This window comes from Chaetodon auriga, chromosome 8 (assembly GCF_051107435.1).
Source record: "Chaetodon auriga isolate fChaAug3 chromosome 8, fChaAug3.hap1, whole genome shotgun sequence".
NCBI lineage: Eukaryota > Metazoa > Chordata > Actinopteri > Chaetodontiformes > Chaetodontidae > Chaetodon > Chaetodon auriga.
The window spans coordinates 14344343-14357621 of NC_135081.1; the positions used below are offsets into that span (position 1 = coordinate 14344343).

Below are 13279 nucleotides of genomic sequence, written 5' to 3' on the forward strand. Positions count from 1 at the left end.
GTATGTGTGTGTGTGTGTGTGTGTGTGTGTGCATGCATGCAGAGTAGGAATGAAGGAGAGGAGAGAGGGAGGGACAGAGATTGAAAGAAAGGAAGGTGGGAGGGAAGAGGAGGAGTATACGTGGAGAGAGGAAAAGGGGAGGAGACATTTTTTCTCCGTTTTCCTGTTCACATTTTTTTAAATTTCCCCGCTTTTTTGTGAAATAATCCCCCTACTGTCTCCGTGTACACAAACGCCTTGTCAATAGGTCATTATTCTGCCTTTCCACGACTGTTTTCCCATTGTCATGTCCCCCTTTGTTAAAGCCAGCTGTGTCTTTAAGCCCGTGCACTTGAACTCAGAAAGTGCTTTTCCTTCTCTGTGTACTTCCCCTCCGCTGGCCCCCCAGCACACAGGAAAGAGACACAGCTTGCAGGAGAGAGAGAGAGAGAGCGAGAGAGAACGAGAAAGAGAGAGAGAGAGAGAGAGAGAGAGAGAGAGAGAGAGAGAGAGAGAGAGAGAGAGAGGGGCAAAAAGGGGCAGAGAGAGAAATGTAGATGGGGGAGGGGGAAGGTTTGTAAATGGTGGCTCAGGGCTTTAGAAGACTTGGAAATCAGTTCAAGAAATACATAAGCTGCACGAAGTATAAACATAAAAACATTATCTGAACCGGAGCAGAAGTTTTCTTGCTGTTGTCGAGGGCTGAATCAATTTGTTTGATACGTTTGCAGGAAAGGTGAGAGAATAGACTGCTGTTGAAATATTGATTTGCTGTGTAAATTATGCCCATGTGTTTGTAACATCATGAAAGCATGCAGTTGAGAAAGTGCAAGGTTAAGGTCAGACCATTAAGCGGAGCCTCACATACGGATCTGCACAAAATCTCCATGGCAACTGCTGACATACAGGTGAAATGTTTCATAATAAGACAACTCGTTTGCGTTGTGGGTCATAAAGTGGACTATTATACCAGCTTGTGCTTTTATCTATTTGTCTATACTTTTTTTCATAAAAAAGGAAGAGAGTGGGCCGTCCGCTCACCTTGACTGATTTAATTGTTGAGACAGCAGAGGGGGAAAGAGAGGGGCGTCAGGAGCTGTGGCAGGATTCGATCGCAGGCCAGCGGAGGCTCAGGGTAAACTGAACCACCCGACGCCTCCCACAGCACAGGCTGCATATGTCAAATTGTTCTGCATTATACAAGTAGTCCCTGACCATTTTACTGTATGCATGCAGTGCCAGAGTTTGCACAACGGACCAATGGTTCATAAACACGCCTCACATTACATGTAACTGGGAGGAATTTTTAACTTTTAAGCAAAAGATTAAAGAAAACAATAGGAAGGTAAAGGAGCAGAGGTTTTTTGAAAAGTCAAAAAGAAGGAAAAAAATCAACTCTGAAGGCTGTCAAGCATTCATTGCGGTGCTTTGAGAAAGTTACGCCCATAATTTTGGAATTTCCTCGAGCAAACTAAATATTTTCTTATTAATTGTGACAAAAATAGAGACAGCGTTTAATTTATGCCCTCCCATTGGTTAACCTGGACAGTCTATAAGGTGAAATTTGTCTACAGGGAAGCACACAATTTCAAATAATAAACAAAAAAATGGATGGGTATTCAACTGAGGTTAAAAAAATTCCTATTTTACCTAAATGTTATACCAAAGTATATTACAATAGCATATTATTCGTGAATAACAGGACTGGAAAAACAATGTGTTATGTTAAGTTATACAAAGAGGTAATATAAACAAGCTTGTGCCGGGAAACCCCAGAGTTTCCCAACAGTTTTCCTCGCTCATGTTTTGGAAGCAGGCTGGGACTTTCACATTCACATTTGAGTTTCAAACATCAGCGGTGATGTAATCTGGTGGATTCGAGGGAGTGAATCTTTAAAGGTATTTTTAAGAACCAGGAAATGCAATCTGCTCTTTGAATAGACGGCAGAGGTTTGACACGAGCAGGAAGTCACTTGAAAGGTAGTGTGCTTGAAGTTTTGTTGAATTAATATTTATTCAACAACTATTGATTTATTCATTACTTATACTATTCTTTATCCTCTTCTGTATTGTACTGTTTATTCCTAATGCACTTAGAGGATGGTTAGAGCTGTAATGTATGCTGTGTTTAGACTGCAGCCATGTGAACCAAGGAGAGGGACTGAAATATAGGCAATTAAAAAGTCACCAACCAAATTAAATCTAGTGAGAAACGACTTTCTTGCTGATTTAATCCTGCCTAAGCCTTAGATCAACAAGATATAAGGGTGGGTGTGAGGCTGTCTTATCTACAGAGAAAACATGAGTTGAGGGAAAATGTCATCGTGACATGCACATACAACAGTTGAACCCTAACAGTGAAGGGCTGTCTGCAAAACACACACACACACACACACACACACACACACATATATATATATATATATATATACATATATATTTTACGCCTTATCCCAACTTTTTGGGAATTGGGTTTGTATTTGAAAGGTTCTGTTTGTAAAGTAAAACTGTAAAACCTTCAAGAGTTACAGGAGGGTCAATATTGGACATAAACGTCTTGGAGGGTTTAGGTTGAAGACCGCTGACAAAGCTCATGCAGCAGGTGAATACCAGCTAGCAAAATTTGGTTCCCAAAAGGTTCTCATTATATTTTGTTTGGAGCGTTACCTAAAAGGCTGCCATTAGGGATCCTCAGGGGAATGTTACAAAAACAACCTCCAAAAAACATTACTTCATGTGGTTATTAGAATGTTTTGGGGATGTTACATCGACCAAAAGCATTTGCACAACATTCTTAGAACGCTGTGGGAAGGTTACCAAACAGAAACCTGGAAGGAACATTTGTGTTAGCTGAGACTGCTGTTTCTATGGTTTTATAATGAACACGTTGATCCATTATGGCAGCTGGGACTGAGGGTCTCTCAGCATCTTTAATTGAGTATTAGAATACATCTTAACTTTTTCTTTTTTTTTAAGAGCTAATCAGACGCATGAATATGATTACAATGATCTTGAAATGCCTTTAAAAGATCAAAAGGTGGAAAATGTTCATAAAAGGATTCTGTTTGCATGTGTGATTTGCCTGCAAGGCACCAAACTGAGAAAAGCCAACTTTTTCAATCTAAAAGAGGGCACTGGTCTAATGCATTGCAAATACAAATAGGTATCGACCCACTGAGAGGTGGAGAGGAGGAGGAGGGAGGGGGGATGGGCAGATGATAAAGGTCAAAGGAGGTGTGTGCCACATTTGCTCATACCTTTTGTCAAAGAGGCGAATGCACGCTCCATGCTCAACCACATTACTGAGGACCAGAGAGGACAGAGAGGGACTGGATGCCACAGAAACACTTCTGTCTCTTAATGCAGACAGACTATTCCCCCAGCCCAAGGACAGTCATTACCTGAGGGGAAAGAGGCAGCATGTGCGTTAGGGGAAGAGATGCTTATACTGGCGCTGATCTTGAAAGGGCCTGGCCGATCGATCGCATTAAGCTCCCTGCGAAAGAAAGAAATCAATATGTTTTTAAAGGCGAAGCAGGCTGCATGTGGTGTATGCGTGTGGGCTTCATTGATACCGCCAGACGTGTTCAGACAGAAGCTGTTCCTGAAAAAGAACACATCACATTTCGAGGTCAAGTGCTTTCATTTCCAATGCTTCTGACAAAAATCATGGCACTTGCGATAAATCTGTACGTTAAAAGTGCATGTGTTTGGGTTCCCATTATCACAACAGAGTATCAGCCAGTGTTTGAGGAGCACAAACTGATAGGGGAAATCAGTTGTTTTCAGTTGGAGAAAGTTGTGCTGAAACTGCAGGAGGCTACACAAGGATTAGAAAGAAAGAAAGAAAGAAAGAAAGAAAGAAAGAAAGAAAGAAGCACAATGGCCTGTGACTTTTTGAGAAAAAATAAATGCATGTTTAAAGACATTGTGATGAAATCAGTCATTAACAGCAGGAATTGCCTACAGAGGTTCACCACAAGGAGATGGAGTGGGAAGGAGGTCAGCAACAGCAAAAGAGTGAGAAAGAGAGACAGTAGGGAAACAAAGACAGAGAAGGCCATTTAATTTCCACTGGTCATCAAAACAAAGAAAATCAATACCAAAGAGACACCCACTCCTCAGCATTTTCTACCTCTGTAATCTCTCTCTCTCTCTATCTATATATATATATATGTGTGTATGTGTGTGTGTGTGTGTGTGTGTGTGTGTGTATGCATGTATACACACATACACACATATTACAGATAATATGTTTAATACACACACATACACACACACACACACACACACACATATATCACATACCATAATTTACTCTTGAGTAGCCATCTGGGACAGGGAGTACACACACATCTGACACACTGTCCTCAGCATACCTGCGCTTGACACACACACCACACAACTGAAAGAAAGAAAAATAAAAGTCTCACTGGATAAACAAAGAAACCAAAGGATTTATGAGTAAATGACTCTAAAAATAAAGGAAAAGGGGCATGTAAGTGTGTGTGGGGAAAAAGGATGTAGACGCTGAAAGGGGAATGTGAGAAATGAGGCTCATACAGAAAAATGATAATAACCAGCCAAAGATTTGTCAATTAAGCCTCACATGCTGATTTTATTATTTAATTTCTCTTCATGTGGAAACCAAGAGACACTTGAGAATGTCCTACAAAACACAGTATTTCATATAAAATTGTTGCTAAAAGATGTAAATGGATATAAATGGAGGGATGAAGGCTGAGTGTGATGACTGCCGACACACGCAGGAAATGAGTGAAAAAACGAGAGCTGATACTTGACTACGTAGCAGTAAAGCCTGAGAAAGCGTGGTGATTACGTTTCTGCTTTGTTTAAGTGCAATGTGCTTGAAAAACGTGCAACCATCAGTTTTGACTGGATGAAATTTGAGAGGAGCAACCAGCCTGCCCTCTAGTGGTCACGAGGAGAAACAAACACTGTCTGCTCAGGAGCGATGTGATGCTGATCAATATCAGCTAAAAAGCAACGGTAACTAAATACATTTACTCAAGCACTGGTCTTAAGTATACTTTTGAAGTATTTCACTCGAATTTTAGCATTTAAAGACACTTAATCTCTCTTAAGAGGGAAAGATTTTACATATTATAGAACATGATGCATTGTTAGATAGATAGATAGATAGATAGATAGATAGATTAAAAAACCACTCCTATATAGTACTATCTTGTTAATAGTACATGAGCCTGTATTGTGTCTTAAGTCTTTCAGTCTGTGTTGCTGTGAACTACTGGTATTTATGGATGTTTTATTGATCTAAACATAGAGACTTACAGCTTGTTATGGCTGGAGCTCTGCGGTCAAAAGGGCAGTGGGTGTGTAAGACAGAATGACATCGATGGGACAGCTCTTTGGAAATAAGATCAGATAAATCTAATTTGGCTAAATGGTGTATGGTGAAACGCTCTAATAAGCCATCCTTTAAATATTTTTATGAAATGGTTTTATTAGTAGTTAATAAATAATTTCCTAGTTTAAACACTCACAATTGGGGAAAAAAAAAAAAAAAGTTCATAACATTCAAACCAAAATCAATGTATTAAGGACTTATTAACACCTAAAACTGCAGAAAATAACAAAAAACTCTTTATTAATGGTTTACTATCATTTGTGAGTGCAGATTAAATGGTTAGTAGAAAGCAAGAGTATTTGTTAATAGATTATCAACATTTAGAACTGCTTTACTGACAAATTGTAGTGATCCAAATCAACTACATTTACTCCAGTAATGTACTTACGTACAGTTTTGAGGTACTTGTGGGCTACTTGAGCATTTCCACTTCATGCTTCTTCAAACTTCTACTCAACTACATAAGAAGAATATATATTTAACAGCTATGGTTACTTACTGCATTGCAGAATAATTTTAGCATTTTATTTGATATTCCCTCCAAAACACATAGTGAACTCATAAAACCAGATATAAAACCTGATGTAGATGAATCTACCAAATAATATACCATATTCAGCAGTTAAAGTTGGTCAAATTAGCTCCACTTAAATGATGCTCACACATTAATACATCAGAAATATTACATACTTCACACTCTGAAAGGTGTCGTCCTGCATGAAGAGTACTTGAATTTGATACTTTAAGTACATTTTGATCAAAGTACTTGAGCAGGATTTTTACTTGCAACAGAATAAATTCACCTTGTGGTGTTAGTACTCTCAGTTGTATTTAGCAGTTCTCCCTGAACTGTATACAGCATAAGGGCCATTCTGTCGCGTGAATACTTTTTATTTTGACCCTTAAAGCGCTATATTATTCTTCCCAACCTGGCAACCAATGATGTGTTATTATTAGCTAAAAGTTAACAAACTTGTAAGTCATTAATTTGTGATTTACTAACCATTAATTAAGGAATTAGTCATAACATCTATATACAGCATCTATTCAACAAAAACAAAAAGTGCATCCAAACCTATGAGGTGACCATAATCTCACAGTTATCAGTCACACACACAAGCTGCCCTTCGACAAAAATAACCTATTAGACAGTTAGCGTTAGGGACAAACATCAAATGTCATCATAGGATAGTAAAATTATTATTGTGAACTGACGGGACAAAGGAGCGTACTGTAGCAGAGTGAAATCCCCCACTCAGCTGTTTACCTTGGCTGCCCATATTTGGGCCGTGCGGGGTGTCGCTCGCGCGGGCCGCAGCCAGTCAGGGCTTGCTCACGGCGCTGAGTAAAGGAAGTGAGTCACGCTGACGGTAACGTTACGTCTCTGTTGCAGCAGCATCGAAGGGAGAACAGAGAACAAGGAAGCAACATGTGCCGACCATAATAACTGCAACACATCAGCACAGACAGGCACGAGACAAGACGCAAGGAGCTCGAGGACACTGTTCGGCCGCGGCACGCTTTTTATCGTGAGTACCGCTCTGAGTGAGCCTAACGTGGCGGCTTATATCGGATAACGCATTTTGTTGTACATAGAAGTTAGTGGTTAATTTGTGTTTGTTAGCCATCGTTGTTATAATTTTGTTGTCCATCATCATTCCTCTGGCGTTTATGTGTCGTTCTGATTATTTTAATGATTGTTTTTTTTTTTGTTTTTAACTGCTTTATTAAGCGGGTGTTTGATCCACTACGAAAACTTAGTCTAACTACGACGCTTCTATGACTTTTTTTGTTAACTTTAAGGCGACATAAAAACGCAAAAATACCTTTAAAAGTTACGCTGAGAAGGTTGTCTGACACATCTTCTCTGCCGAAACTACACCGTAGGGTTGTTTTTACTCATTTCCATTGAGGGGGTTTCCGCGCTGTCAGAAAAACCAAATACGTTATTTCCAGCATGTAGCGCGAAGTTTCCTTGAACACAGCACAAAGATTAGAGACTCGGGGCTCGAGAGTAAATTCAGCTGTCGTGTCATCCTTTCTACTCTCTCTTTCTAGTTGTAACAAACATCCATGAGCAGCCACAGACACAAACACTTGTCCCCACCTTGAGCCACGCACGCACACACACGCACACACACACACACACACACACACACACACACACTGTTGTGTCTTTACTGCTTTGTTGCGTCTCCTTTATTTGCGCGCAGACGCGAAAACAAGTTCTACTGTGACCTTAAGTGAATATCGACATGAGACCTCAGGTGGCTTTTCACCTGCACCTGCCGATCACATCTACCAAGCCCTGTTCAAACCTGTTAACACTCACTGTGATGTGGCAGGCTGCTTGGCCTACTTTGGGAAGCACGATAAAGTTATGGTATGCTTCACACGCATCTACCAGCTGTTCAGTGGCACAGAAAAAGAAAGGATCCAGCCTGTCCTCAAGCAGCACACCAGTATTTGAACACAGTGACAGGGTTTGTATGCACTGTTAGCAGAGGGGCAGTTCAGTGGCTGCAAGTGGATTAAGTTGTTGTCTTCCGATGTGAAATCAAAACAGCATCAGCAGAGTCTGTGAAAAAGGCAGCAGGACTCTGTTCAGTAAAGGGACAGACAGTAAACATGATGTGCATGAGAAGCCAGCTCTGCTCATCATGGCTGAAAACCTATTCAGGGACGTCACTGAACTTCTGATTAGATCAGAGAAATGACACGCAGAGGTAAGCAAATCAGAGAAAACAAACCGCGTCAATGATGTGATTCTCTGTAAGTTTCTCTAGTATCTAGAAACGTTTATCATTTGGTTGGTGTGGTGCAAGCTCGTTGAAATCGTGACTCATCCTGGCTGGCTTTATCAGACTACACTGTGCTCAGTCAGAAGTGGTTGGTGGGCCGTTGCATGTTGTCCCAGGGCTCAAAGTCATGTTAATCAGAATAAATGTTTTTAACACTGTTACTTGTTGTCCTGTGAAAACCACTGATCTCCAAAAACGCCAGCTTTCTTCAGGGCAAAGAGAAACAGTGCTGTTTCAGCGTTGTGTTTTCGTTTAGATACTCCCACTGGTATTTAAATGGTTTATACATTCACAAAGTAGGAGAACTCATCCTTCAGTTTAGAGCTGCTCTCTAGAGCTGCCTCTCTAGAGAGCACCTGTTGTGTTTTTTTGCAAGTTTCGTGACCACAGTGGGTTCTCCTACATGTTTGGAAAGGCAGGGTGAGGCCAGGGGTATTGAAATCTGCGACCTCACCACTAGATGCCACTAAATCCTGCACACTGGTCCTTTAAGACATTATAATGCTCATTTTCACAAATGACAAACATTTTGTCGGCCAAACGGTTAATCAGTTAATCAAGAAGATAACGGTCAATGATGAAAGTTGTCACTAGTTGCCGCTCCACTGAAGTACTCAGATATTAATATTAATTGATGATATCACAATTGACAGAGGATACTAAAACATTTGAAGCCAAATCTGCATTTCATCCCTGATTTAAATCATCACCATTTGAATTGTGTTAACTCAATTTCTAAATAATGCCATTTAAAGACATAAATACTGAATATTATAGACTAAGAGGGAAAAAGGCATTAAGACATCAAAAGCTGTGAGCTAAAACACCTTGTCTGTTTTGAATTCCTGAGGCCTCTTTAACGTGGTATCGGGAGGAATTCGAGTATACAGTCAATATAACAGTCCTCACAGTCGTAGCAGCAATCTGAAACTTCAACAAATGACCAGAAGAAGCTGTGTTTGTGTCTGTTTGTGTCAAGCAAAGTGAAATCCTGCAGGTTGTTGTGTTGCAAGATTTCTAACCTTTCGCTGGTGCAGACTGTTGGAATAAGCGTTCAGTTGCCTGAGTGATGGAAACTGAGTTGTATAACTGAGGAAACAACAACAACCTGAAGAATACGTGCAATTTGACCCTGTTTACCTCGCAGACTAATAACTTACTGGAATATCAAAGCTGCTGTTTCAACATCTAAACATAAGGCTGATAAACACACAGATGCTCTCATGGTTTGAGGAATGGAAAAACATATTTGTTAGGGATTTAAAGTTAGTACTACTCTTGCTTGTTGTGTCACAGGCTCAGTGCTCTTAAAGTGGAGGCTGTGGCTATGTCGACTGGGGCAAATAATAATTTTCTCTCACAACATATCACACAGGCAGAAGCAACAGTGGCGTGTTTCAAGCCACAATAACAAATGACAGTCTGCACCTCAAAGTTCAAGGCACGACTTTCTCATCAGGGACATCAGCAGGATGTGAACGCGCTGAGCGTAAGCCAGTTCGACTGCAAAGTTTGAATCGCCTTGGCCTTTGTTGAGCGCACTCTTCGATCTGGTCAGGCTGACATTGGCAACCAACCCAAACAAACAGACATGCTATCAGAGGATAAACAGCACAGTGAGCTCATTGACTTTGCATTTCAGAATACTTCCATGTCAACACGGCAGCACTAGTTTGCATCTTGTTTGCCTGAATACAAACTCTAGCCTTTTATCAACACGGAGCCATGGCTGTAGCTGTAAAAAAAAAAAAAAAAAAAAAGCTTTCACACCGAGCTCCCCTGAAGGTAATAGAAATAGAAGGCTCAGGGGCAATTGCACAGGGAAGTGCTGTTATCGCTGCAACTGAAGTTCCTACTCCCCCACATCTCATTGAAGGGAAGTCACAGTCTGTTACCAAAAACTCAAATCACACTCCTTCTTTGTACTTTGGTTTAAAGAAATGTGAGCGTGATAAGTGCTTACAGAGCCTCATACTCATACTCGCATACATAGAAACACCAAGATTAATTTGTTGACGGCCTTAAGTGATTTTTTTCTTTCTTATTTCATTTCTGCAGTAACCATGAAAAGAGAGGTGAAGGCTGGGGTCAACTTCCTGAAACGCCTGGCTGTGGCACGTGGCAAGCTCGATGAAACCAAAGCAGAACTGTTTGCTGAGAAGCTCCAGAAACTTTTGTGTGAGAAGTACGATGACCACTGGTACCCCGACTGCCCCAGCAAAGGCCAGGCGTACAGGTAATTACTAATGTGAAAAATGGACACTATTATGCCTGAATGTATTTTTTTATCTCCTCAAAGATCACAGAATTATGCCCCTATTGTCGGCTGAGATCCACATAATCTTTAATGCCTATTCCACAGATGTATCCGGATAAGTAACGGAGAACTATGTGATGAAATGGTCCTGAGGGCATGTGAGCAGAGTGAGTTCACACCCAGTGAGCTAGGCCTTCCACCTGAGATCACCCTGTGGATCGACCCACTGGAGGTGTGTGCAAGGTGAGTCACCGGCTGGTCTGCTGAGGCAGAGGCAAAGAATGACACCGGCAGACAAGCTCTAACAACAAAGAGGCATTTCTCATGCTAGCCAGGAATTATGACTGAGTTTAAGTCTGATGCATTCTGTGAAGTGATGAATAACAAAAACGTGGGAAGTGAAAAGTAGGAATATGGAATTGAACATAATCCACTCCCTCTTCACAGATCTGGGGAGAACAGCAGGCCCTTCACAATAGCCTGTTTCAGCGAGGAAGACGAGGAGAGTGCGAAGGGAGAACAGGATGACTCCGCGGTAGACTCGGTGAACCTAGACACGTCAGATTATCACTCTGCTACCTCTTCGGAGTGTGGTTCCACTGCGTCAAGCGACACAGAGGAGGAGGCAAAAGACGGCGAGAAGGACGTCGGCAAGAAGGAAGAGGCAGAAGGCGACACCTACACCATAGCAATGGTGCCCAGGATTCGGAAGCGGCATGGAGACGGACCAAATAAGGTCAAATACATCAGAAATATGGTAACTATTTCCCCTTTCTTTTAGAACCACCTGTTGGTGTCTCACAAATAAATGATAAGGCTTGTAATACTATATTTTTCTGACTGTCAAGAAATCTCATAGAAAAGCCAAAGAAAAAAATAGCTACACAGACGCTACTCCTTCTGTGCCAGCTTCATTGTTGGACAGAAACTATTAAAAATGAGCATTAATGAGCTACGCAGATGCAATCGATGACACATTCCTTCATTACCATAAACATGGGCACTGTAGTGTGACTTGGTCCCACACACACGAACCTCCTGCTGTAAATAGTCACTGACATCAAATGTGTATTAATCCATAGCTGGAAATAGTTCCCAACAAATACACCAATTAGTCCTGTTTCAGTAACATTTGCTGAAAAACTACAGTTCCTGTTTGTTTAAAGAAATATCCAAGGCTTTTCAAAACAATGACACTTAATATTTGTGACCAGCTAGATGTCTTCAACAAGGACAAATGGGTTTGTGACTGAGTGCCACAGACAGCGTAGGTTGGCCTGAAAGCACTGAGTAGGACGAAGGGATTGTTGATTTTGGTCTTTTCATGAGATTTGTTGACAATATGATGACGTTTCAGTATTTCATGTTCCAGAAAGGAAAGTACCGTTTATTCCTCCCATTCGGACAGAGTGTGTTTAACAGCCATGCGGGAAACTTTCCACATCCCCCTCTAATCTCTTGTACTCCTTCCAATCTTTCGTTCTGTTCAGATCCCTGCTAGCCTCCAGTACTTCTACCACCCTACACCAGTTTGGCCTCAGTACAAGAAGGGAGCTCCAGTGTTTCTAAACACAGTGTGCGTGCCTCCAGCACCGCCCCCTCGGCCCCAGCAGGTATTTGGCTACTACATCTTGCCGCAGCCGTCTCCGCAGTTCATTCTGCCTCAGGCCACTCTGCAGCCGTGGGGAGCGGTGAAGGGTTAGACGATCCAGGAAGTGTCAGGGTGAAGGTGGATGAAGCATTCCAAGCTCCTTCAACTGAGCCACGCGGTGTCAGGTCTCTGAGTTCAGCTAAACTTGGGCCAAAAAAGAACAGTTTTTTCTTGTACAACCTCTGATAATTCCTCTTTCCTTTTCATTTCTGGTTTCTTGTACTCAGTCAGCACAGAGATACCACTGAATTTGAGTGAAAACTGTTTTTTTTTTTTTTTTTAAATCTGTCAGTTCTGCACTGCTAATTGTTTTACGTACTGTACACATGAAGAATGACTTCACTGGGTGCTAGGACTCACTCAGGAACTTGCAGCAATATCATTGATGCCAAATAATTGTCTTTTCAGCTGTCAGGTGATTTGTTATTACATCAATCCCTTTGTCACTTCTCTCACAAATATAGTCCACAGTTTATACATTGATCAATGTGAAATGTGATTCAGGTTTTTCTTATTATCTATTGTAGCTAGAGTAACAATATCTGTATATTAAGAAGAATATTTTTACTAAACTGCTTGTAAATAATACAGAACTTAGATACCAAGACTGCACACTTTCTAACCTCACTGTCTTATTGTTGTAAATTATTTGGCCACCACTGGGTGGCACTCAACTCACAGCTAACAATGAAATTGTATATATATTTTTTTATTAACAGTGGCTGCTGTATTTAGCAAATCTTAACACACAACGTGATTTGAAATGGCTTAAACTCTCTCTGCTGTTAGTAAGATGTATATTCCATGTTTAGGTGTATCTGTTTTTTGGCCTGCTTAAAACTGTGGGGGGGTTTTTTTTTAGCTTATTTTGTAAATAACTTGCTATGAAAGTCTGCTACAGCTATATAAACCCTGGATACATGTTCACACACTGATCCTTATATGTGCTGTGATTATTTAACTGTACCGATGCATATTTATTTATTGTCCATGCAACTTTGAAACTCATCTGTGTGCTTTTGCTTTCACCTTTGGCATGAACTGTTTACCTTCTTACTGCAGCCAATTAAATCAACTCATACCTGAATTATAAGTTATGTCCTCTTTCTTCTTCCTGTAATCAGCCCTTTTGAGTGCTGCTGTGTAGAAGCCTCATCTGTGCTTTCTCATCAAGTAATTTTGACTTGACCTGAAAAGACAGC

At 40.9% G+C, this 13279-nt stretch overlaps 1 protein-coding gene across 1 annotated transcript; it reads left to right on the plus strand.

Annotated features, from left to right (window-relative positions):
* The first annotated feature begins 6759 nt into the window (after positions 1–6759).
* Positions 6760–13167, plus strand: LOC143324019 (maternal B9.15 protein). The gene is made up of 5 exons (XM_076736191.1): positions 6760–6897; positions 10228–10405; positions 10532–10669; positions 10874–11183; positions 11917–13167. The coding sequence occupies exons 2-5, from the start codon at positions 10233–10235 to the stop codon at positions 12127–12129; spliced, it is 834 nt and encodes a 277-aa protein (XP_076592306.1). The 5' UTR covers positions 6760–6897; positions 10228–10232; the 3' UTR covers positions 12130–13167.
* Positions 13168–13279: the final 112 nt, after the last annotated feature.